At 41.0% G+C, this 27090-nt stretch overlaps 1 protein-coding gene across 1 annotated transcript in view; it reads left to right on the top strand.

Moving 5' to 3' along the window:
* fras1 (Fraser extracellular matrix complex subunit 1) overlaps nucleotides 1-27090 on the top strand; it is a 164668-nt gene that overhangs the window by 44845 nt on the left and 92733 nt on the right. Inside the window, exons 10-17 of the mRNA XM_013910201.1 lie at nucleotides 2572-2727; nucleotides 4804-4950; nucleotides 6206-6352; nucleotides 8427-8567; nucleotides 9083-9223; nucleotides 9436-9576; nucleotides 15838-16123; nucleotides 19040-19124. Coding sequence (XP_013765655.1) covers nucleotides 2572-2727; nucleotides 4804-4950; nucleotides 6206-6352; nucleotides 8427-8567; nucleotides 9083-9223; nucleotides 9436-9576; nucleotides 15838-16123; nucleotides 19040-19124 — 1244 coding nt within the window. The remainder of the gene's footprint in view (nucleotides 1-2571; nucleotides 2728-4803; nucleotides 4951-6205; nucleotides 6353-8426; nucleotides 8568-9082; nucleotides 9224-9435; nucleotides 9577-15837; nucleotides 16124-19039; nucleotides 19125-27090) is intronic.

Raw genomic sequence — 27090 nt, forward strand, 5'->3', positions numbered from 1 at the left:
TTACTGCTGTCCTCACCATCACATAACTCCCCACTCTGCCTCATTGTTTCCACTATACATCGTTATCTCATCACAGACAAATAACTTTAAGGTACCCACCACTGTGTCAGCCAGACACAACCCAGATACCATCAGATAAAACACCACCAGATGCTCATTGTTCTGTTAATCTTGGCGCCTTTTGGGAGACCCTGCTGCACTTAGTTCTGAGGGTATATACGGGTCTGTGGGTGGGGGTGTGGGCAGCTTCTTTTCACCTATCACTGGCATTTATCTTACGAGATCACAGTTTTGGAGTTTAAAGGTGTGGAAAACAATAAAGGAATCATATTTACTCTCCTTTTATATCTTTAGTCAGAAATGCTTTGCTTTTAAAATCCTTCCTACTTATTTCTGCTTAATTTTTGCATGTTAGCAACAAACTCTATTGTACTTTTGTTTGCCGTGAGCTGATATTTAGTAAGTGTTCTCCACCAAACACCAGCAGTTGTCTAAAAAAATACAAACTGTGTGGTTTTACAAGCGCTCGAGCTATCAAAACGTATTGTTGCCACATGCTCGGGCACCGTAATGCTGCATCGATTACTGTTGCTCTGAAGCAAGAAGCATCTGAGTTACCATCTGTATTATTTTGGATCAAAGTGGGAGTCATTAGGCTGCAAACAGTAGTTTCTCCTTTTTCCTCATCTTAATATACATCTTACCACAAGTAAGCTTTTATTATACTAAGTGAAGGTCTTTCCAGCTTCTTGGGTAATGTCTCTGACCGCTTACTGCAAGAAAGGACGTAAACAAGCTGAGAGGAACTCTTTTCAGTCAACTCGCTTTGACCACAGTTTGTGGTTAAGTCAGAAACTAAATATACAAATCAAGCTGTTGGTGAAGCAGCAATAAATACCTCTGCTGTTAATTTCCTCCTTTGCCGCTACCTGCTGCCATCGTGTGAGGAAGTAAACGCAGAATAACACGGGACTGCTTTGAATGGGGCCCATTGTCATAATCCACCCTTTTGAATCTCCATTATATCAGATTTTCTTTTAAATGGATTTAAAAGCCCTTAAAAGTTTGCAGGTTTGAGAAAGTCTAAAAAGAAAGCCAAAAGTTTTCAAAGTAAATGGAGAACTTAAATGTGAATGCATAAGCTCCCTGGCTCTTTCTCTTTACCCAGCTTATCACATCTTATTCTATTAAAAATGATTTTATTTTTTCAGTAGAAATAGAGGAACTGAAGGCTGATTAAACAGAGTTTTGCAGTGAATGGGGAGTGTGGGGATAGCTGGACTGGAACATAAAGGCTTGAGTCTGAATGAACTGAAAAGCAAAGACTGTCGAGCTGGCAGTTGGAGGTTTGGACGGTGCATGGCAGACGGAGATCGGGCAGACAGACAGCGGAAAAGATGAAGTTTAGAAATCATAAAGGCACGTTGGATTAAAACTTTTGACACGGGGAGCTTAATTAGCAGCAGTAGAGGTGGGAGTTACATAGAAATTGGAATAAAGCAGCTGAAGATCATCGAGGTCTGGATGAAACACTGGGATAGATGCCACGTCTAGTCCTACAGACTTGTACTGCCTACTTTTCCTTTTTCTATTTGTCTTAGTTTATTCCATAAGATGTGTGAGAGGGAGAGGCGAGGAGAACACGAGGAGAGACATCGAGATGCAGCTGTATTGTCTGTCCGTTGCTTTGTTACAGCCTATTTTTGTGTTTTATGATCAAATATGTCAGACAAAGATAACTGCTCATGAAAAAGAACATATACATGCAGTGGCATAGAACATCTATGTGAAAAGTCACCAGAGTAGAAACATTTCTGCAGAGAACTTTAAACCCTCAGTTAATCAGGCGCTTCAGCAAACTTTGTTCTGTCAGATAAAAACCATGTCGGACAGGGCAAAACACAAGCTACAGGAGCGAGAAGATAAACGCTGACGACACGAGCAGTGCATTATGGGAAGTCCTCATAATTTAACATATATTTAACTACATCACTGAGGTCATCACTGTGGAGATGCTCCTGAAGTTTTCATCAAAAGAAAGATCTGATTTTTTTAAGTAACCACTGATAGTAAGTGGAGCGGACTGCTGCCTAACAACAGACATTTTAAAATCCTGTTTGAAAACCAATTTTTATTCTTTGGATTAAAAAAAAAATCATTTGTTTATATTTTCCTTGTTTTTTATGTTTTAATTGCGATTTTATTGTTTTAGCCATGCAGGAATTTTACTACTTTTAAACATGGATATAAATTAATCAACTCAACAAACTAGAGAAATGAAAAAAAGCCTGAATAAGTAACCAGGGGACAAAGGGAACAGAGGGAGAGAAACTGGAGCTCGTGAGCCGTTTGTAGTCAGAAACAGCGAGTTGTAACTGATTGGATTATTTTTGCTTTTCGTTTAAACAAAAACCAGCGAGGCGCCTGCTTTGCTTCAGATGCACATCAGCTCGTTTGATTTAAGAAAAGACGTTTTAGCATGGCGTTGACGAGTGGCTGATAATGGCGTACATTTCTGTTTACATTGTGAAGATGTAAAAATACAAATCATTCTCTCTGTTATCTCCACAGAGTGCAGCTCGGACTGCCAGCGCTGCACAGCAGACCTCCAGACGGGCGTTGGCAGCATCTGTCTGTGGTGCAAAGCGCCAAGAACGTGGCTGCTGGGCGATCACTGTGTCTCTCACTGTCCTCTGGGTCATTATGGCTGGCATGGAGCCTGCACCAGTAAGGACTTTTTACTTCTCTGCCTTTGTACAAGAAGGTCAGAGGTCAAGCAGTAGCTTTCTTTAATGTAGGGAAATCTAATCAAAGCTTTTGTGTTTTATTCATCAATCAAACCTCCTCCTCCTTGACCTGGGAGGGCTTGTTTCTCCACCCTCTGCTGACCTGAAAACAACAAGCAGGAGAAACACTTAAAGTAAATGTTTAAACAAACAATTGCTCTAGAAAAGAATTTCTAATTATCCCCTCATCCTCTTCAAAGCCATCCTCCGCATTGTCTCCATTATCCTTATCCTCATCATACCTGGTCATTATTATTATCGTCCTCCTGCTCCTCCTCCTCGTCCTCCTCCTCATCCTGTGGTTCAGCCGCTGAGCAGCTGTAACAGCCTCCACTCTGATCTGCTGCGAATCTGCGCACGGGTCTAAATGCAGAGCGTGAACAGGAAGCCTCTGGCTTTAAGAGTAAAACCTCAGGAGTCTCATTTAGCTTAGCTGCAGGCAATAGCATACAAACACATTCATGCACACACAGTGACTACAACAGCTATATGAAGAAAGCACAAGATAGAGGGGAAAAATAGCTCCCGTGGACACAGAACAAACCTCTCAGGTCAAACATGTGCTACACAACAGGTAGGTGGGTGGATGGGTACATTTTATTAGCTACATGTTTGCACATCTGCCTCTATCCTGGTGCTGATTCAGGCCAGATGATGAATTTTTACATCAGATTCATATTTTTATGCCGTGGTTAGTGTGCTTAGATGAGCAGTGTGTGGTGCTGGCTGTGCAGTATCTAAGGATGAGGAGCAGATGACTCTGAGTGACTGTATCCTTGATAATAACGCGATACACTTATTAGATAAGTAAATATTCTTTAACTCAACGGTTTGGGTTGGAAAAGACTTTTTCCGTCCTTCCATTCTCTCAGCCGCTTACTCAGTTCAGAGTTACTGGGGGAGCTGGGCTAACACATAGAGACAGATAAGGACATCACATTGATGTTGTTGGACTGAGGGAGTACCTGGAGAGAACATGCACACTTCAAAACAAAACACAGCACCGGGCCGTCCTCAGATTTGAACTAGCTAACAGCTGAACCACTGTGCCGCCTTTTGTCGTCAAGAAACCGATGATTCAGTGTTGTGTCCATCTGTTTTTGAGAACTTCAAAGAGGGTTTATAGCTTAAAAAAACCTTTTCCATCTGAGTTTTTCTTGTATTGCAATTCTTTAACAGTCAAAACTACTAAAATGACTTTATTCTCACTACAGGGTCATGTTTAACGTTTAAGGAAGTAAACACAGAACAACAAAGGACTACGTTTATTGTCACAATCCATCCTTTTGGATCAGTGTCTTTCTGATATCTTCTCCAACATATCAGATTATCTTTTTTGAAAGTTCTTACAAGTTTACAGGTTTGAGAAATGCCAAAAGTTTCTATTTTATTAAAAATGATTTTATTTTTTCAGTAGAAATAGAGGAATTTGAAGGCAGATTAAGCCGGGTTTTACAGTGAATGGAGAGTCTGGGGATAGTTGGACTGGAACATAAAGGCTTGAGGCTGAATGAACAGAGAAGCAAAGACTGTCAAGCTGGCAGTTGGCGGTATGGAGGGCGCATGGCAGACGGAGGAAAAGATGAAGTTTAGAAATCATAAAGGCACGCTGGATTAAAACGATATGGAGGGTTTAATTAGCAGCATAGAAATTCCATCGAACTTGGAACGAAACAATCGACAAACGTCAAGGATGTCGAGGTGATGCTGGGATAGACACAAACAAACACAAACAGCACGTCTACTTCCTGTTTTTAGAGCTGTTTACAGCCTTTTGTTGCCCGCATCCCAACATGTTCCTGCCATCAAAATCTAAGTTGGCCAGTATTTTTCACAAAGTAATAAAATGGCTCATTTTAAATATTTGATATGTTTTCAATGTTAAACCACGAGTAAAATCTCAAATCATTGCATTCTGTTCTTATTTACATTTAACACGGTCTGCCAGCTTTTTGGGAACTTAGGTTATATTTCTATGTCACTGCATGTCCATAAAAGGTGACGTTTTTTTCCCCAGAATGCCATCCATCATGCGAGGCCTGCAGCGGGGCTGGGCCGCTCTCTTGTACTTCCTGCCCTGCCAACGGCGTTCTCTTGCCATCTGGACTCTGTGCCCCCAAATGTCCCCTTGGATACTATAACAATGGCCAAAGGATCTGCCAGGGTTAGTGAAAACACACACACACACACACACACACACACACACACACACACACACGCAAACAAGCTTACTGTGAATGTTAAAAATATGCCTTTGCTATGTTACTATTTTGGTTTGTTAAGGTCCTTTCCTGTTAGCTGCACTCTATGTTTGCACTGAGAAGACTGTCTGCATATATAACCGCTAATGAGTGTCTAATTAAATCATAGACTTTTACTTACCATTACAAATTGACAAACTTCTTGGACACATCAGGCAATATTAATGGTGAGATTATTTAATTAAAATACCCCAAAAAACACCAAAACCACAAACACAGCCAGACAAGTCTAGTTCAGAGACTCCGGTTAGTGAAGGTGAAGCTTAGCAGACACCTACAGGCTACAGACAAGGGCCACACACTGATTTTCAGCTCCAACACAAGCAACAATGTTGGATGAGTTATTAAAAATAATAATCCTGGTACGGTTGTTATAAAGAAGGATACTATCCACAGAGACCCGTAAAAATGTGTTTCTGCTGGAAACTTTTTAACGTGGAAGTTGATGGGTATTAGCTTAGTGCTACTTTTTAGTTTGTCACAACTCGTAAAACAGAGCGAAATGCAGCACTCACGTACAGAAAACCAAAAAGCCAACTTGTTGTTTGCGTGAAACGAGTTCACCTACAAGTCAGGCAGATAAAATTGAACGAATTGCCTGAATTGAATTCCAGACAGAGTGGGCAGAGGGCGAAAACAGGCACAAACAAAAAGGACCATTCATGGCACAAAAGTTTAGTGAAAGTTCACAAAGACAGTCTGTCAGAAAATGAATGGTGAGTCAGTGGAATATACGCTGAAAGTAATGAGTGAAGCAGAGAAGCCGGTGGGAAAGTGATGTAGGTAGTCATGAAAACAGGCCATCAACACCGCAAGAATGCTAAGACGATATTTTTACATTTTACAGACAGATCCCAGACTCAATGAACAAGTAAGTGCAGTTAGTTGGTGTTTTAATTACTCAGTACTCCTTCAGTTCTGTTTGTTTTGTGAGGGCCTCTTTAAGCTGCGAGAGGTGGGGTACATCCTGGTCAGACTGCCTCCTTATTACAGACACACAAGGTCAATTTAGAATCACTTATTAACCTCACATGCATGTGTTTAGGAGGAATTTTGGCAATCCCTGCATCCGACACAGCCACATTCAGGCAGTTTATGGTGTTGGCTGGTGTTTCACATTTTCCTCACTAGTCCGTCAACCTTTTCTGTTCTCTGCAGCATGTGACAGCCAGTGCCTGACGTGCGAGACGCCCGGGGTTTGTACGTCCTGCCGTGACCCGGCCAAGGTGCTGCTGTTCGGAGAATGCCAGTACGACAGCTGCGCCCATCAGTACTACCTCAACACCACGACCCGCACCTGCAGAGGTACGCTGCCAAGTCGCCTGACAACCTCACACAAAATGCACTGGTGCAGTGAGGCAAGGGGGATTAATAATGAGGATATGCAGTGCACCCTTTATGATATTCATAAATTGCTCTTCATCCATATTGCATGTAGTGTACTGTGCTACATTGAGTTTATAGGCTCCATCAATCAAGTAATAAACTGTAGAACCAGGTATGCAAATGCTACACATTGTGTGTGCATTTTAACTCAGTATTACATCTTCCTGTGCACAGAGACATTGATGCATGAGCCTCAGGGGATCCCGGGCCTGAGTGAATAGCTATCCCTTTTTTCACCACTGTTTATATATTTAAATACCCACTAATCAGCCTTGCTTGCATTTTTTTCAGGCTGGAACTCAATAATAAGACGCGTGAAAATGTGTTTTTTATCCGTTTTCCTTTTTCCGGATCAAAGAATAATGACTGCATAAGATTTAATTTCAGCCCATGACTGTTGTTACGCTGATGTACCATATGCTTTAATTCACAGTAAGTTATTTCACATAAAGCGGAAATCACCCTTTATCACTGATTCAGTCCAGTGCAGTAAGGTTTTTCCAGGTATCGGGGGCCCAAAGGAACCGGTCCCAGAGGCTGAACCAACACTGCACATGTCTGTTATGGGATTAGAAGCTAAGCTAGCTGCTCCGGGCTAAATAAACATTTTGATTCCCTCTGAGCCAGCGAGCAGCGCCTCCCACTTAGACAGGTGGTTTTTAGCCATCCAGCTCATGATGGTGTTTACCCCCCTGGTTAATCCACTGAACCTTAGATGCACCCAGAGAGTTAAAAGCACCACGGCTATCAGCTCTCTCAAAAACCAAAACAGCTTCGAGAAACTTTGGGAGCTTTCATTTCACAGCCTCGGGGGAGCTTTCAAAGTTCTCAGAGAGAGTCTCTTACAAACCCTTAAGCACTACCAAAACCTACATTTGTTTGGCTTTATCAGTGATCTTTGTCCACTGAGAAATCCCTCATTTACATCTCAGATCCCACCGTTTGCCTCCCACTATCACCTAAAAACAAAGGTAGATGCTGAAGACAGACTAAGAGATGAACTAGTTTTCATGGTGGCTGTTATATATAATTTCGTCATTTTGTTTATTATATATATATATATACATATATATATATATATATATATATATTGCCATAATATAAACAAAAAAATCAAAGATTGACCCCAAGGAAAACTTGCATGAGGAAATTAGAATATTAATTAACTTAGCATCACAGCAGGAGGCTGCATGCTGTATATTTAAGGAAGGACGCTGCCACCATGTTATTAGCCATAGGTTTGTAAAGCATACTGGATCACTGTGTTGTTTTATTGAAGACTGAGGTGATTTGTGGATGAAAGGCTGGAGTTATCAGCAGATTATCAATTACTAGAACCAAAACGGAAGAAAAACGTCTTGGACCGAGCACAAAGCCATGTTATTACTCAGATCGTTTCATTTAAAGTGATCTGAAAGGCACCAACACCACAAACATGGTGCCAGGTCCACTTCACTGATTCACATGAACGGCACTAATGCCCAGACACCAGTCGCCTCGCTGACATGTGTCCCTTTTTCAGAGTTCAGCTTGATGTGCTCAGAAGTTTTCTGGGCTACAGTTATGGCTAATTTGTATATTTGATACGTTTTAAGAAAATGTAGCATTTCACTGTATGTGTAGTTGCTCCACAAACTGTGTATCCTGCTTAGTTTCATCTTCAGGTTTAATACAAATGTAGAAGGTCATACAAGCATGAAGAGTCCCAACTGTGCTTCATTTTCGTGCCTGTATTAATTGTGCACAGGACAAACAACAGATGTGCAGGTGATGAGAGAGAAAGAAGCACAAATGGCTTTAAAATCAATCCCATAGAGAAAAAAAAGTTGATTAATCTCTTTTGGTCTCTCGCCCTCCCTCTCTTCTGTTCTGTTCTCACTATTTGCTCTCACCTCTAAAATCCCCTCACTTCTAATCCCAATGTCCCAACACACACATGCACGTACACCTCCTCCTCTCACTCCTTTTCTGCTACCGTCCATCCTGTTTGCAGAGTGTGACTGGAGCTGCAATGCCTGTAAAGGCCCCCTGAGGACTGACTGCCTGCAGTGCATGGAGGCCTACGTGTTGCAGGAGGGAGTGTGCACACAGGGGTGCTCCTTTGGCTCCTATCAGGACGGAGACAGATGCCTCGGTCAGTCCAACAAAAAGCAGATAAATTGACCCACTTCACATGCAGTCGGTGCTATTGTAGCTGCACAAAGAGCTTCCTCTGGGCTTTTACACTGTTGTTTGTACATTTGTGTCCATTTGAAGTTGTTTTTCCTAATCGATTGCTAACGCAGCCAATCTTAATAAAGCAGATAATCAGCAGCAGCTGAACTAAAAGGTTCCTTAAAAGAGCTTTTATATGTAGAAGTTGTATGAACTGGCCAAATCAACTGCATGGACTGGTGTATAGCACTTTTCTACTCTCAGCAAGCCTCATTCACTCAGTCACACACATTCATACAAGCCTAAGCAAACTGATTAATGCATGTGTGCATTAGCAGTCTGTAATACAGCTTCTGTGTGACTCCATGTTACTTTTTTCACCGGTGCTAGTAGCCAAAAAACACATTAAGAAAATATCTGGTGATAAAATAAATAATGTCTTTAACTCAGTTACTATATCACTGTTTTTTTCAAATGTTTTGCTCTCTGCGACAGGCTGTGATGATCACTGTTTGGACTGTCGAGGTCCTGGACAGTGCCAGGAATGCCAGCCTCCCTACGCCACGCTGCACGGCCAGTGTGTGCTCGAATGTGGCAGAAACTACTTCCTGGATGCATCTTCCAAAGCTTGCAAATGTAAGAATATACATCTTCTTTTTATTCTATTTCTATATGTAGTGATAGACTTTTAAAGACTGTTTCTATGAAGATCAGAGTATTAATTTAGTTTGAAAAATAAATGTATAATAGACATTTAAAACATTTAAAGTTGAAGACTTGTGTAAAAACAAAAAGAAGCATTTTTCTAATTTGAATAATATTTGAATAATTTGGATCTTTTCCTTCAGCTTGCTCGTCCGACTGCGTGCTCTGCGACGGGAACGGACTCTGCAGAGCTTGTCGTAATCAGACCTACCTCATGGAAGGATACTGCACTCCTGACTGTGGACATGGATACTATGCAGACCAGAAGACCAGGACCTGTCACGGTAATAACATGATGCCTATGTTGGTTTTAAAACTGCAAACAGTTATCATTACATAGCAGAAAAGTCCTTTAATTTATTGATCGAAAGCTCCCAGACTTCAAATCTGTTAATTCTGATAAGAAGAATTGCATAAATACAGTTTAAAGACCAACAGTAGGTGAATTCTGCAGCCAAACTGGGAGGCCTGGGAGTAGGTCCAGGTCACTCTCTCTCTCTCAGCTGGGAGGTTTCTAAACTGAGCACAGCATCATGTATCAAGCACTGTACCAGTGGGAGCTTTTTTCTTATATGCAAATAAACTAAAGATGCCCACATAAATAATGCAAATGACCACAAGATATTACACAAAAGCAAATTTACATTGCTAACAGAAAAAGTGTGTGATGCTGTGGAGGAGGTTAAGCTGCAAAATGTTAATGTCCCTCCAAAAATAAAGCTTATACAGTAAAACGTGTTGTCAGTTTGAAGTTGCACAGCAACAAATGTCATGATAAAGTTTCACCAGCAGCTCGTACTTTTGTGTCGCAGTGGTGCTTTTATTGTGACACACTCGACTCAGTGAGCAGTTTTGTCATTGGCAGTCCTCAGCCACGTTGTGCAGCTCAATGCTGAACTGTGGTCAGATCGTCACTCTGACGCTAATGAGTGACCCGTCTATCACACATGGGGTGTGCTGTGTTTCAAATTTGGCAAGCAGCTTTTTAGAGAACGTGTTTTGAACTTTTTAGGCAAATTACAGCACTGATCCGTGCCGTGCTGGGCACCTGTTTTGGGTTAATAAGACCGTATCAGTGTAAAGGAATGGGGAGACAGCCATGACTGCAGTTACTGCCAGGACGTCGTGTCTTATATAAGGTTAAAAAGGTTAAATTCCCAAAGGTATGCTTCTGCTGACGGCTCAATCTCATCACATGAGCCAGAGATGTTCATCCAACACATGAACATATTTGGCATGTGTGGCTGTTGTAAAGGGAGAGGAGGTTATTAGCTGGGATAGGCTAAATTTAATATGATGGATGGAGTGTGAAAGATTTGTGCCTATCCATTGGTTAGATCACAGGTGTCGAACTCCAGGCCTCGAGGGCCGATGTCCTGCAGGTTTTAGATGTTTCCTTGATCCAACACAGCTGATTAAATGGATAAATTACCTCCTCAACATGTCTTGAAGTTCTCCAGAAACCTGGTAATGAACTAATCATTTGATTCAGGTGTGTTGACCCAAGGTGATATCTAAAACCTGCAGGACACCGGCCCTCGAAGCCTGGAGTTCAACATCCCTGGATTAAATGGTGGACTGTACCCAACTTGATACCCCATTCTCAGCCCATCCCTCTTCCAAGCCTGACCCTACAGTTTCTGTCAACTCGATGGGGAAAAACTAAAGACATTATTAACCTTTCATACCTGAAGAAAACCCAGTTATGATTTAGTGTATTTGTGTCCAAATACCCCTCTAATACTGATCATTTAAAAGAACAGAAAGGATAAGGATCCATTACAATGTGGCTCATACCATCCCATTTCTTTGTTAAATGTGGACTATAAAATCCTTGCTAAACTTTTAGCGATGCATGTGGAAGCAGTCTTGCCATCTCTAATTAACCCGGATCAAACATGCTTTATTAAAGGGAGATATGCCTTCTCTAACCTTAGACGTTTGTTCAATGTTCTTTACAATCCCTCAGACTCCAACAGCCCTGAGTTTGGGATCAGTTTAGATGCTGAGAAGGCTTTTGACAGGGTCGAGTGGGGATACCTTCTTTATGTTTTGGATAAATTCGGCTTTGGTAAAATAATCATCTCCTGGTTGAAACTTCTTTATACTTTCCCGCTTGCCGCTGTCAAAACAAATGGCACATGTTCTGACTTTTTTCCTCTGTTTAGGGGGACTAGGCAGGGCTGTCCCATGTCACCGTTGCTCTTTGCAGTTGCAATTGAGCCCCTGGCCATATTGCTGAGATCAAACCCAGGTATCACCGGGGTTATTAGAAATGGTATAGAACAAAGGGTCTCCTTATACGCAGATGATTTGCTTCTTTATATCTCAGAACCAGCATCCTCATTTCCTTTGGTGCTCTCAATACTTGAACAGTTTAGCCTTATTTCTGGCTATAAGCTGAATCTCACTAAGAGTGAACTGTTCCCCCTGAATGCTGCTGCACAGAAATATCAGTGCACAGCACTGCCTTTTCGAGTTGTATCGGACAACTTCACATATTTAGGGGTTAAAATTACAAGTCAATTTCATACTCTTTTCAAGCTTAATTTCGACCCACCTGTGGAGAAAGTTAGGCAGGATTTGGACAGATGGTCTCTACTCCATCTGTCCGTAGCAGGGCGCATAAATACAATTAAAATGAATATCCTCCCAAGATTTTCTTTTCTTTTTCAGTGTGTCCCTGTATTTATCCCAATTTCCTTTTTTGTTAAATTAGACAAGATTCTCTCTGGGTTCATTTGGAACAAAAAAACCCTAGAATACGCAAGACATATCTTCAAAGACCGAAAAAGATGGGGGGGATGGCTTTACCAAACCTTATGTTCTATTATTGGGCATGTAATATTCGTATTCTCAGGTACTGGCTACAGGGGGAAGGCATGAATAATGCCCCGGCCTGGCTCAGTTTGGAGACTTCTTCTTGTGCCTCATCCTCTTTACCAGCCCTGATTTATGCCCAAAAGCAGCCTCCGAGTGCAGGTTCTTATAATAACTCTATTGCCAAAGTTACCTTGAAAATATGGTATCAATTTCGTCGTTATTTTAAGTTGACCTTTTTTTCCCTTCAGTCACCCATTTTGAAAAATCCCTCTTTTCAGCCTTCGTTAGTTGATGGTGCTTTTTATTTGTGGGCCTCCTTGGGTATCAGGTCTTTTTCTGATCTGTACAGTCAGAATACATTTGCCTCCTTTGAACAGCTCTCATTGAAATTTGGCCTTCCAAAAAGTCACTTTTTTCGCTACTTACAAATCCGGAGTTTTGTTAAGGAGAAATCCTCCCAGTTCCCATCTAGACCTCCTTGTCATGACTTTGATAACCTTCTATCGCCCCCCCCTTCATCACAGGGCCTGATCTCTTGTCTGTATGGGAGAATATGTTCCTTCGGCAACTCCTCAACCTCGGCTATTAAAACGGCATGGGAGCAGGATTTGGGGTGTGTGATTCAGGATGACTCTTGGGATAAAATTCTTTACCGGGTCCATGGCTCCTCATTATGTGCCAAACACGGGTTGATTCAATGTAAGAGTTTGCACCGTGTACACTGGACTAAAGCCAGACTAGCTCAAATATACCCCAACCTTAGCCCTGATTGCGACCGTTGTCATCAAACACCTGCCTCTCTAATACATATGTTTTGGTCATGTCCATCCCTCAAACAATACTGGATTAATATTTTTCTGACTTTATCAAAGATCATCCAGCTAACCCTCCAACCTGTGCCCTTAACTGCTTTGTTTGGGGTTCTTCCTGATATAGTTGCCTTGCCGACGCCCCAGGCGGATCTGGTAGCATTTCTCACCTTATTGGCAAGACGCAGAATATTGTTATGTTGGAAGTCCCCTTCTCCCCCATCCTGGGAAATCTGGATCAGAGACGCTTTGCATTTTAGCAAACTCGAAAAGATTAAATTCACCCTGCGTGGGTCTATGGCCAAATTTTTTAAGACCTGGCAACCCTTTTTTGACATGTTCAGACTTTGCGGTCTCGCAACGCTCCCAATTAGCCAGCTCAGACTTTATTCTATTTTATTTTATCTTATGTTTAAGTTTAAGTATATGGACTCTATTGTGCCTGCGCCTTATGATGGCATTTACTTACCTACTTTATACATATTTCTTTTCTCTTACAGATTTGACTTATCTCTACAACTAAGCTGACCACTCATTATGTTTGTGTTTTTTTTTTGGTTTGTGTGTTTTGTTTTTTCTGTGTCTGTGTGGGGGTGTGGGCTCTGAAACGCTCCACATCTCTCTTGTACACTCAGGAACTGCTATCTTGTACTCCAGGGTTTACTATTCGTATTATTAGATTGGACCCTTTCTTTTTGTACACCCACTGGTACTTCTATAATCATGAGGTGGGAGTGTATGTTTCATATTGTTTTATGTTCTTCAAAAAGAAAACGGCATTTGTTCAATTTGCCTTTTGTAAAAATGGATCCAGAAACTTTAATAAAAATATCTGAGGGAGAATGATTTAAAAAAAGGAGAAAAATAAATAAATAAATAAATAAATAAATGCAGTATTGCTCACAACAGCTATTTTGAAAAAAAAAAAAAAAAGACCAGATACAGTGATTCCAGTTGAAGATAAAGGTCATAGCAACTGTAATATAGTATTAGTAATATATCAGAACATATTAAAGGCTTCAATTGTATTTTTCACAAAGAAACTCACAACCAAGCAGACCGGTTATATATTTTCAGTAGGTAGCATTTGTGATCGCAATTAAATGTTTGGAACATAAAGACCATGTTAACATGAGTCAGGACCACAACTTTTTATTTCCATGTCAGTTTTTCCCGTTTTTAAAATCTTTTGGGAGTTACTATGATCGGTCCATTCACAGTTAAAGCAAAGAGTCTGTGGTAATATAATAGAAGACGTTCTCCTGGTTTTCTTTTTTACCAGTTCATAAAAAAGTATTTAAGATTGAATAAAAAAAATCTCAGTTACTTTTAGCAGAGGGCCTAAATATTACAGGTGGTTGTTACTGAAAGGAAAAAACCTTCCATGCATTGAAAACCAGAGGAGTGAGAACAGAAGTAAGATAAGAGATTACGCCATTGAATACGTCAGATACCGCTCGCATGAGCTTCAGTGTGCAGTAGGCAAGCTAAAGCTACATAAATAGTGTTCTCTGTATGAGAGAGCGGGTGGATATATAGAAGTGTCAGCTGATGTGGACTGGCACTGAGATCAGCTGATCTGCTGAGATCCCAGCAAAACTCTTGATTTAATTTGTGTTTCTCAGTCACTGACGAACGTAAATAAACTATCAATCAGACTCTATCTAGAGGTGAAAAAGGTCTATAGAACTTCATCTTATGAAGTCAAATTTGAAAACTGATAACAAATGTAAGTCTTTGCAGGTCAAATATAAAGATACTGGAAGAACTGGAAGCTAAGACTGCTAACATCTGTCTGAAATTAGAAGGTTCCTGTTGGTGACTTTTAATTGGTCCTCCTGAATAAGACTGGGGAGGCTTTGTCTGCAGAGTTAGGATGTTAAAAGAGTTTGTACTTTAATTTTTTTCCTCTTTTATCTTAAAACAACCCGCAGGCTGAAATGCCCGAGGCCTTGAGGCGCAGACTGTAGTTCTTAATGAAAAGTGACAAAGCATATTTATAATTAAGAAATATATTATCACGCACTTTCTGATAAATGCGTTTTCTTGTAAAATAATGAACATTTTTAGCCTTCAGCTAATCCACACGTTAATGAAGTAAAATGGAGAAAAAATTGCTCTTTAAAAACAAAAAATTGGCAGCCCCCCCTAAAAAAAAAAGTTCAGGAACTATTGCTTTAAATTATAGACTTCTTCTCATTTGGAAGTATAATTACATGGCCCAGAGTTTGAGATTTAAGCATGCCTGCTGGCATCATTACGGGAGGTATAATGAGATTAGGGTGGCATCTCAAAAAGAGCTGATCTTTAAAAAGTTCCCCAACAAAGTCAGCACCAATTAGAGCCAACTTCTAAAATGCCACGCCAAGGCCGAGATGTCTCACTCGTGATATGTCTGCCATTTCTCCCACACGCACTTTTTTCATTTTCAGTTTATAACCTCCTCTCAACCTCTACGCCGACCGACTACAACTCCATGCCAACAGATATTTAAAGAAGGCATTAAAATGTATTAATGAAGATAATTGGATGCTTTTTTAAACCAAATTATTATTGTACACTGGTTATTAGTCCAGTTACTTTGATGGCTTTTTTCAGTAAATCATTCACAAATGTACTTTTGATGCTGTGCATGGATTAAACGACTCAGTATTTCTATTTCTGATTATTTTCCTACCTTCCAAGTTCCCATTCTGTTATTAAAAAATACTCGTTGATAATCCAGTTTTGCTTTAATCTTGTTTTGGAGGATCCATGACGATGAATTTCCCCACAGGTATAAGAAAGTTTGCTATTTGTTGTGTATTGCACAAGAAGGATCTAAAATGCACTGTAAGAGAATTTACTTGTGTTCCACCAGCTTGGCTTTAATGAGGTTATTGATTTGAGTTTTTCTTTTCTTGGTCCTCTCAGTGAACGCCCACACACCTGCCCTCCATGTCAACGGGTCCCTGCTGGTTCCCTTTGATGGTTTTGCCCCGCTGCTCCCCACCCTGCTGCAGGTGGAAGACCCAGACAGTCCGTCTGAGCAGCTGATCTTTCAGCTTGTTCAGAAGCCGAGTAACGGACGGCTGGTCCTGTTCAGAGGGGAAGAAGGCGAAGAGACGGGAGGCCGAGAAATAAAGAAGGACGACACGTTCACGTGGGCAGAGCTGAGGCACGGTCGGGTCCGATTCCAATACCAGAGAGACAAAGACAGGTCAGTAAGACGGACAAAACTTTTTCTGTATTTTGCCTGGAAGTATTTTTCTCAGACATGAGTTTGACACAATACTTGGACGTATTCAGTCACAGAGCTACTATACTTATACTTGTTTAATGATAATTTATGAATTTTTGGGTGGCAGGCACTGCTTTGCCAAGGTGTGCAATTTTGTAACTCCATCCATGTACAGCAAAAATGTTACCTAACGTAATCTAACGGACTGCTTCTACTGTTCTGGGTGGTTTTCATGATCATTCTGATTATATCTTTACTTTGTGCCTCCGCTGTCCCAAAAGTCCCACCAAGTAATAAGGATTTATTTTGGTGGAAGAGGCATTAGACAGTGACAGGACTAAGGACTAATTCATAGTGCAAAACCAGAGATAACACACACACGGGGATGATTTAGCCGACCTCGATTAAAGGACAGATCTTAGATGAAATGGTACCAAGATATTTCTTTGTCTTTGTAGTTCTTTCTGGTTTTTTCAAGCATTTTTTTATGTGCAAAAACAATTAACTCAAAATTAAAGGTAATAAGATATCTTAGCGAGCCTAACGTGACTTAACAACTTAACATCGGTTAGTAGAACCTGGATGTGTTGGCGTCATTGAGTGATGACCTCCAGATTCAGGTGGGTCTCAGCTGGGTGGACACTCCTCCACTTGCTGGCCTAGGTGGAGAACTTTGAGAACCTCAGGGTCTTATTCAAGGGTTGAGTGCAGTGGGAAATGCAGATTCTGTACTGGTCTGTTGTGGTGAAGAGAGCTGGATGTAAAGGTGAGGTTGTCTGTCTACTAGCCGATCTACATTTCACCTGTGGCTGTGAACTGTGGGTGTGACCAAAAGAATCAGATTGTGGATACGCAGCAGACATGAGCTTCCTTTGATGACCAGAATGCACCTTGGGTAAATCCAGGACTTACTGGAGGTGGTGTCTGGGGAGAAGGAGGTCTGTGCATGTCTCCTTAGACTCCTCAGACCTTTCTGACCTGATCACTATAACTGTTAGTTTTATCCACAGTTTGGGATAAGCTATCCCTTTAAGCTCATCATCTCCTTCCTTCTCATTAATGACTATCCTGACATTTAATTTTTCACTCCTTGTCAAAGTTTCCTGTTTGATTTATGCTGCTTCTGGACTCCAAAGTTCATTTCTATTAACCTGAACATGGATGTGAGATGCATTACATTTACATGTTTGGGTTAATGTGGTCATATTTGCATAATCTGCATTTCTTTCTGTTTGACCCCAGTCTGAGTGCACTCCGTGCCGGGAATCACAGAAGCTGCAGATACGTGTAGACAGCAGAAAGCAGACATTAAAGAGCGCTGACCCCTGACATCCTGAAAGGAAAACCAAGCAGCTGAAAATCAAAAGGCAGTCTTATGTTAATGGATGAGAAATGTTGCCCATTGTTCTCTGCAGCCTCCCCTCTGTCGCTGTGTTTGGGACAGATGTCCACTCACTCAGTCTGAATGGACAGAGCAGTCATATTGGTCAATCCTGACTCAGCTGGTTAGGCCTAAAATGGCAGCATGCCAGTGAATTAGCAAAATGTGATCCTCTGTACAGGTTTAAGCCATTAGATTAATGGAGACAGAAAAATGTAAAACTCCAAATGAGATTAAATCTGCCATATTTTTCAAATTATGTCAAGCAGAGGATGACGGCTGTAGACCCAGAACAGCAAGCACATGGTAACAGGTTTTAATTCCCGTAAGAGGAGATGTGTCCATCAGAAAAAAACCCAAAAACATGCGCTGCGTTCAGATGATGGTGGGAAAAAATGGACGAATGATGAATAAAAAGATTAAATGTTGATTGCTGTTACAGACAAACTCTTTTGAGCTTTCAAAATGAGTTATTTTCATTCACGAGTGCCTTTGAAAAACATGCCATGGATCAAGACGCTGACATAAAATGAATTTTATTTCTTTGAGTGGTAGACTTTACTACTGATCAGAAGCCTTTCCACTTGTCTCAAGGCTGCATTTAAAAAAAAATCTTTCTCTCATCTATAATGAAGTGAAGACATGTACCAGCAACAGCAACACTCTGCACAGAAAATGAGATTTACAACTTCAGCGACTATTTTTCAGAAATATATTCTGTTACTTTAATATAACTCCATACTTTACGTGTATCTGGGCTGTTTCTGTGGCTGTTTCACTGTAGAGCTGCAGTTTGGTGTGTTTTTACTGGCAGTAAGTCAGGGATTATTTCTCTCAACTAGCTTGAGAACATCTCAGCATCTCTGCAGGAAGAGACGTCCAGACCAAAAGCAGGAAGTGAAACTAAAACGAGATGGGTGAGCATGTGAAGACTGGCATGAAACGTGGTGCCAGTGAGGCAGGAGAAACTAGAAACACATGGACCAGAGGACCATGACCGTTAAAACTATTAAGAAAACAACGTTCAGCAGACTTTTGTCAGCAACTTTCAAAGATGCTACTGCAGTCCAAAAAGCACCTAAGCACTTGGCTTTTTCCTTTCTGTCACTAAAACAAACAACCCGCTCGGTTATTTGATCTTCAGACTCTCTGGATGTCTCCCAGCTGCAGCCCTGGGGAGTTGTGGGTAATAAGCCTTGGCTTGGAATATGGTAAGGCAGCAGTGTAGGGGGGCGCATTGATGATGATGATGAGTGTGTGAGCAGGTGGGCTTTTGTGTGTTTGTGATAGCTCACCTCCACTCCCACAGATAACTCACAGGTGATCAGGTCTAATGACAACACAGCATGCTACCCTCACGGCACTCATTTCCCCACTTTCCTCAGCTGCCAAGCCTGTCACATTTTTAAAGCAGTTTTTAAAGCAATTTCAGAAATAAGGGATGGTGAAGTTTAGTCTCCCTACTCCAAGATTTGTCTTCATTTAAGAGTTCCCCTTTCTTCGTCTTCCTGCAGGAGCGGTGAGTTCACCTTGCGTGTTGCTGATCCCCAGCTGTTTTCCCAACCGAAAACAATTCAAGTTCGAGCCGTGTCCATGCAGGTAAGCAGACATTTCCTTCAACTCTCCTTTATTTACTGAGAAATGAACTGACTTGAAAGTGCCATTAAAAAAAAGCTGTATCATAAATCTGTTCTTCAGGCTACAAATCCAGATATCTAATAAAGGTTGCTGTTTCCACGTTGCAGACTAATGTAGTGACGTTACATGGGGCACATTTGTTTCTAAATTTAGTTCAGTGTGAAATGTAGAGGTTTGTTTGTTCTATCTGTCATCTTTAGTCCTTGTTGAGAAAGTTTACCGCAGAGAGAAAAGACTCCAGTTTGAGGACTGTGGAAATGTGAGGCCTGACTTTGACTGAGCAGTGAGTTTGGAGAGATTTTGTCAATATGATGTCATTAGCGATAGCAACTGTGCAAGGTGCATTCATGAAACTCTACAGGTTTGTTGTTTGGATTAAAATTATAGCAGCATTCAAAGATTAGTGTCGTCCAATCTGTGGGCACCTGAGTGTGGGGTATTGTTTGCAGTGATGCATATATACTTCAACAGACCACACAAAGCACCTTTTCTAAGCCACATTCATGAACCTAAATCATTTGATTTAGCTGCATGGATTAGAGTTCTGACAGGTTACCTGGCAGAAAAGTCACGGGGAACTAACGTTTAACATCGGAATCACTTTTACAAAGAAATTTGCGGCAGTTACGTTAATAATATGAGCATCCGCTGCATCCAGCTTTTCAACTACAGCCCACACACATCACCAACAACAACACGACCTAGTTCATTCTTTTTAAGCCAGCGAGGCGAGATTGCGGATGCTGCTCAGGTACGTCCGCCTCCCCCTCAGCCACGCCGCAGACCTCACAATTTAGCAATCAGTATCTTGACAAAGGACTGAAGTTAGTAGCAAGAAATCTCTACCTCCTGAGTGACAGACGATCATTTATCTGGAGGAAAAACATATTTCTAAAGAAAGGTGTGGTCCAAAATCTCAGTGGGTCTCCTTATTACATTTGGCACATAAAAACTATACTAACTTTTGTTAACGTCATACAGGACGAGTCAACTGGATACCGCCATCCTACAGTTAGGTACATGTAGTCAGTTTAAGGCTCAGGCGTATTAGAGTGAAAGTAGGACAACGGCCTCCCTGCATCGAGGAAAACGTTGGTGGCTGCAGGTCATTTTTTCGGCCGTTGGATCTGTAGCTCAGGAGGTAGAGCAGGTTTCTCGGTTGCTTCCATCAGTGTGTGAACGTTAGATAGAAATCAGTCAAGTGTAGAAAAAGCGCTTGTCTGAATGGGTTCATTGTATAAAAGCATCTTTGAGCACTACAAGCAGTCAGTTCAGCAGAGGAGCTGCAGATGTATCTGAAACATTCAAGAAACTCACCTGTTGAAATGTTATTGTAGATTTTCTGATGCCTGTTTAAGCTTTAATAATATTATTTATATTACATGTTTATTGCATATACTGCTAAGAAATGTGAGATTTGCAGCCTCTCACTCCACGACCACTCAAACAGCAGACAGCCACATTTAATCTGATCTGTCAGCTCATATTTTAGAGTGAGCCTGTCTCTCATTTTGCTACATCATCCCAGCTGATCTGCATTTCTCACTATTTTTGAGGCTCTCTCTCTGCGGAGTAAAGCCCCGGTGATCGGCCAATGTCAGCCTGAGAGCACGCCTCTATTGATGTCAAGCTGACCTCTGATTTTGGCACAGCTTTAGAAAATAATGAGAAACAAGGGATTGACATGCCCTCTCTGAGAACAGTTGATGGGTCAGTGTGGCACCTGCATTACTGCGCTCGCTGTTTATGGAGAAATAGTTAAAAGAAGTTAAAATGTCTCACAAAGGTCCGTGTATGCTACGGTCTTCCAAACAAAATCCCTTTTTGTTTTTATTATAAATATTAATGATAAAAGAATTACTCGTGCACTTGAGGACATTTTTCTTGTGTCTGACCTAAAACCTTAAATGAGGATTTTAAACGTTTTTTAGTGTGTCCTTGTTTGGTGTTTATCCAACACAGCGTGACCGCTCTATTAAATCTGCCCCCAGGCAAATGAATGTTGCAGACACTGAGCTCAGGGGGCCGCTTGCAGACGGTGATTGAGTGGTGGTGCTGCATTTGAGTCTGTTTTGGTTGACTTCGCAATTACGCAATCGTATCTGCTTTCTCATACAACATTAGCCGAAGCAGCTGATAAGGAAAGAACAGGAATTTGTGTGTGTGTGTGTTTTGACTGGCACTCCACCAGTTTTCTACCAGTGCAAAATTAATTAATGTCTGCAGCAGATGATTATCATTTTATGATAACGATATATAATTATGTTGCTTTCTTCAGCAGTGCAAATTAGTTCTGGTTAACTTATTATCTGACTATAAGCAGGTGTAGGATGAGGCCAGATATCCTGTTCTTTAGTATAAAATTTGTGACAAGTGTTTGGAGTTGTTATAAAAGTTATTACTGTTATTAAAAAGTCATCCATTATGTTACATATTTACCACCCTGAAGAAAGCGATTTAAAGTGTGACATGGCCTGGGTTCTTATCTGGTGTTTATTTGAAATCTTTGGTTACTCTTTCGGATATTTCTTATGTTGCCATCTGCTATCTTGTCTTCATCTTTCAAGTTTCCAAGTCCTGTCTTGTTGCCATAGTTGCTTCACCTTTTACTCTGTTTTTACTTCCTGCCTTTGTCTTCTCTCCTTAGTTATTGTATGTCCCACCTGTGTTTTATTTAGGCTTCAGAGGTCAGATGAGATTAAGGTATCCAGAGTACCAGACTGGGTGCCACTGGTGTTAGCTCAGAACAGGAAACTGAGGCTATAGTTCACACAGGCTGACCAGAATTAGACAACAGAAGACTGGAAAAACAACACCTGATCTGATGAGTCTTGACATTCAGATGGTAGCATCAGAATTTGTTGCAAACAACATGAAAGCATGGATTCATCCTGTGATGGATCACCAGTTTAAGCTGGTGTTGGCTCTGTAATGTGTGAGGGATATTTTACTGAGAAAATTTGGACCCCTTAATGCCACCTGACCATCATTTAAACATTTAAACACCACAGCCCACCTGAGTATTGTTTCTGACCATGTCCATCCCTTTATGACCACATCTTTTGATGGCTGCTTCCAGCAGGATAATGTCATTAAGCTCAAATGATCTCAAGTGGGTTTCTTCAACTTGAGAATGGGTTCACTGCACTTAGGTGGCCTCCACAGTCACCTTTAGGATGTAGCGATGCAAAAGAAAGCAATAATACAACAATTTGAAAAAACATATTATTGCACGAGTCAGAAGTCTATACTGACAGCTTAGAGAAGCAGCTTTAACAGTACTTTCAACAAATAATAAACATCATTAGAAATACAGTACTCAATCCCAAATAAAATGAACAAGTTAAAGCAATATTATATTAATGTAACTGAAAATAACAAGTCACTTATGGATAAAACCCTTTTTATGGTGTTTCAAGCAAAGATTAAAAGGATTGTTGATTAAAAGGATCGTTGCACCGTGATGCCTTTTCTTCAAACCAATGAGCCGAGAAGAAGTTCCTTAATACCTCCCTTATTCCCCCTGTTTACTACAAGCTCTATTTGCCAATATTGCTACTACAAGATGTTGTTAAAGGGTCTACAAAACAATGATTGATTCTTCTATAGAAGCAGGATGGGGTATAATTGGAGGCTACAGCGGTACAAGCCTGAGTGCTCATCACTCTTAGCTGCTGAAGATCGGGCTCTGGCTGCTGGGCCGGGTTCAGCATGCGCTCATTTTTAAATAACGTCGCTCCGTGTTCCTTGTGTAGCTTTATGTTACTCTGCCGTCTGCACAGATGCTTGAAAACAGTCCATGTCACAACGTTAGCAGCAGTGAACGGCTGTTTCTGGCCTGGATGCAGTTTGTAACCATCGCATTCTTGTTATTTTGTGCAATAAATGAAAATGATTATTTGATTAGTAACTGTAATGTGATTAAAGAATATAGCACAGTAATGCCATACACCCGACTAGGGCTGGGTCATATCATATCGTTCACGATAATACCGGTATAACGTTCGGCAACGATAGGAAAATGAAATATGGCGATATGGGTAAAACGCGCATGCGCAGTGCCTTTGTTTTCATAAGCACATGGCGGAAAAAGCATGGCGGCGACGGAGAATGAGAAGAGTGAAAGTGGATCGTTGAATGAAACAGATGAACCAGAACTGGTTTGTAAAAATGCTGCAACTTCAGTGGTGTGGAACTGGTTTAGCTTTCGTCCCTCAGATACACAACAAAGCACTATTTTTGGTAGAGCATGCTAGCGGGCCGTTATTACCATGTTTTTTGGAAAATACGGCGCACTTAAAATCAATCCTTTGATTTTTCTGAAAGTCGTCAGTGCCCCTTATAATCCCGTGTGCCTTATGTATGAATTCTGGTTGTGTTTACTGACCTGGAAACGATTTTATGTGCACGGCGCTCGAAAATCTGTCAAATGTTTTAGTACGACTTTGCTAAGCTACGAAGCTTGATGGATTGTTGGAGCATTACAGCTATCGTAGGCAGGAGCCTCGCGGAGTGATACGTACTGTGCTTCAAAGTAATATTACCATATTGTGTGTGTATAACCTCTTTTAAGTTTTGTGGATATTATACATGGTTATGCTGAGGATATGTCGGCCAGTTTCCACTGGAAATGCCTTTTGGTTAAACTGTCAGCGAGGAATTTGCATTTGCACTGTTAAATTTTTATATAACTTAATGGATATAAAAAAAAACAGCTGCTTGTTTAAGTGAAAATACATTGATGGGTTTTGGGTTTTTTTGCACTAATAAAGTTGTGGAGTCGTAAAGTGTTATATCGTCAGTTATATCGTTATTGCAAATTTTCAAATGTATATCGTGATAAATATTTTTGTTCGTATCGCCCTGCTCTACACACAAGAGTGTTTGTGGCATTTACTGTTTTGAAAAGATGATGAAAAATAGACTTTATGCTTACAAAGGCGAACATTTTTTGTAGGCATGTTTTCCTGATGACTACTGACCTCCCTCTCTGAAAAAGCATTAGTGGACAGAGGCTGTTAATGGAGATGCATTTGAGTTTTCATTTTCCAAGAAAGACTTATCTTTGCACAGTTTCTGCAAGCATGTGCGTGGTCAGCTTTCATGCTCCCACACAGTCTCCAATATTTCTGATGTGCAGACGGCTACCTGCTGTTTTTGTTCTGGGAGTAATTCACATACATTTCTAAGAAAGAACATTACCTCAATACGCTATTTTTTAGTATTTGAACTTCTTCAGAGAGACAGAAGGGAACATGGTGATTGCTCCTTTCAGTCCACATCAAAGCGACTCACATACACTGATGTAACTTTCAGTGTTTTTGTTGTGTGCACTACAGTTTTCTTTGAAAGAAAGTAGATCCTGTCAGTGTGGTTTCAGAACATTTCAAGCTTTGAAAGAAATCTTTCAGTGGCAGAAACGGTGAGATGTGCAGGACGGTTTTTTGATTGCGAGCATACTGAATGCATTCTCCATTTTATCTTCATCATCACAATATTAATATATTTTACACAGAGAGAGCGTTATTATGCACACACGAGAAACTATATTTAAAAGATGGACATAACAACTGTGACTTCATCATTCATTGGTTTGTGTGCTCACCATATTTAGACAAAAGAGTGCAGTGGTCAAATTGCATTGAGTGAACAAACTACAGCCATAAAATGTGTGTTTTTCTCATTAATGATAAGCAGTGTTAGGCTACTGTTACAATATTTATTGCATTACGTTTGCATGGCTTTGCAACATCGCCCGTGTAATTAACAATACAACTCTGAACTTTTATCCTCCAACATATCTGGATAAATATCGATGCCAGTAAAGAATATATACTGAAGACCTTTCTTTTACTAACATGTTTAGATGTTACAGTCAAAAATAAACAGATTCTAGTGTAGGAATGAGTACAGGTAGAAATGTGCAATCCTACAGGCCTGTTCATCTTCTTCATTAGTAAAAATCAAGCTGTAGTTGGTCGGTTGAGGTCTGCAGACACTCAGCTTGAGCACGGAGGATCCAGAGGTGATCTGTGTTCAGGGCTCTCTCGCTGATAGCGTTGTGTTAGTATCATGGATTGTTGATAAACAGAAGAATCAATTGGGGGGTCAGGGATTATTGCGAGTGTAAAAGGCTGGGGGAAAGATACTACAACATCTTCTGGCTGTTCTGCATCAAATGCTGAAAGAACTTGAGACTAGAGACCAACACTGAGAGCAGACCATGGGTGCGATCTTTTAGTGTGATTCCACCTGTCGATTCGTGAAGTCACATTCAGGGGCATCACCAGGTTGTGTGTTTATCGGACAGAAGTTAGCATTATCAAACACAAGCGTCTAAATAATTGTGCAAACATTAGCATGCTTTGGTAGCAAGTTTAACAAATGCTTTGTTGTCGTAAATTGTATGAACAAACCACACAGACGCACATAATGTACAGCATAGACATAATATATGAGAATTTCATGCGTCAAGACTGGAGCACAGACTTCCAGGACAGCGTGTAAAATTTAATGCACAGCAAGCCATGACAGTTACCAGATACATGTTGCTCCAAAAAGCACCAACAGCACAAACATGGTCCATAGATCCAGTTTAGTGACTCAGATTAGCAGAAGCTCAGCCAGAAACCCTTCCTGCTCCTGACCGTGCTTACTTTACACATTTATAACATTTAAACAGGTGAGCTGTGTGAAAAATGTCATGCAGGAGGAAACTGGCTGCATTTAATTTTTATTTCATGTTAACACCCCAAACTGTGGGGTCTGCCTCCAGTGGTCATTAGAGGAGCTGCAGCTTTTGGAATTTAAGCATTTGTTTTATTTTTGCAGCCCAGAGGCTTGCACCTATTATTCATGCATAATTTTTATTTTGTCCCATACAGAGCTGGAAAAACCAAACTACGCCGCACACTGACTCGACTATACAGCAGGGAGAACAAGACGATTTCTGCTTATGCAGCCTTCTCTGTGTAGCTAAAAGCAAAATAAAATACATTTTTAATTGAAATCCCTATCAGATCGCCAGCCAGCAGGGCCTCCGAATGTAATAGCCTCAGGAATGAAAGATCTGAGCTGCAGATAGCCTCCCTCCCCCCCTCTGACAGGAGTGGCTGCTTCTTTTGAAAAAACTTTCTAAGAGTCCAGTATCTGCTGTGCAGCGCGCTTAGCTGTCAGTCAATACCAATAAGCCGTCTGCCTTTATTTTCTGTTGAAATTCAGTAAAAAGACCAAATATAACCGAGCCAAAACTATAGGCAATCTGTGAAACGGTAATTTTTTAATCATACGTCCAGGTAGACTGCAGTTCAGTGGTCTGTGCTGTGATGGTTTGACACATCAAAAGCACTAAAGAAAAGCTGCAGATAAGGCAGGCACAGGGTGGAAATTGGCTTTGGAAATTCTTCCACTTTGTTCCCCATGAACACCATCCAGCAGGAAAAACAAAACAAATTAAGAACAAACGAGAAATAAACTCAAAAACAACCACACAAAAAGCCTCTCCCATCTTCTTGAAGTACAGCAGAGCCCCAAGGGCCTCGTGGGTGATGACAGCTCTGCCAAAAACGAACCTCACTTCACCTGTAAGGGCAGGATGAAAGGTTAGCCCTCCCACCTCAGCGCGCCTATGTTTGCTTTCGTTTGCCTCAGGGAGGAGATTTTACCGGTTGCCTTTCATGCGTTAGCATGTCTTAGCACGATTAAAAAATAATAGCACACACACTTACACAGCCCCCACCAGCACAAAACCTTTTGTTTCCCCTGTGAGAATTGCAGAAATGACGACACAGGATTAAGGTGTGCGCCTGAGGAATAAGTTGTCTGTCTCTTGGAGATAACTCCTCTGACGTCTAAAAATTTGTCAGCACATGGCCCCCTTGCAGGGGGCTGCAGATAACTGCGTGCGCCTCCTGTGTTTTTGTGCTTT

This window comes from Pundamilia nyererei, unplaced genomic scaffold (genome assembly GCF_000239375.1).
Source record: "Pundamilia nyererei isolate P.nyererei 1_Seehausen unplaced genomic scaffold, PunNye1.0 scaffold00038, whole genome shotgun sequence".
NCBI classification, from domain to species: Eukaryota; Metazoa; Chordata; class Actinopteri; order Cichliformes; family Cichlidae; genus Pundamilia; species Pundamilia nyererei.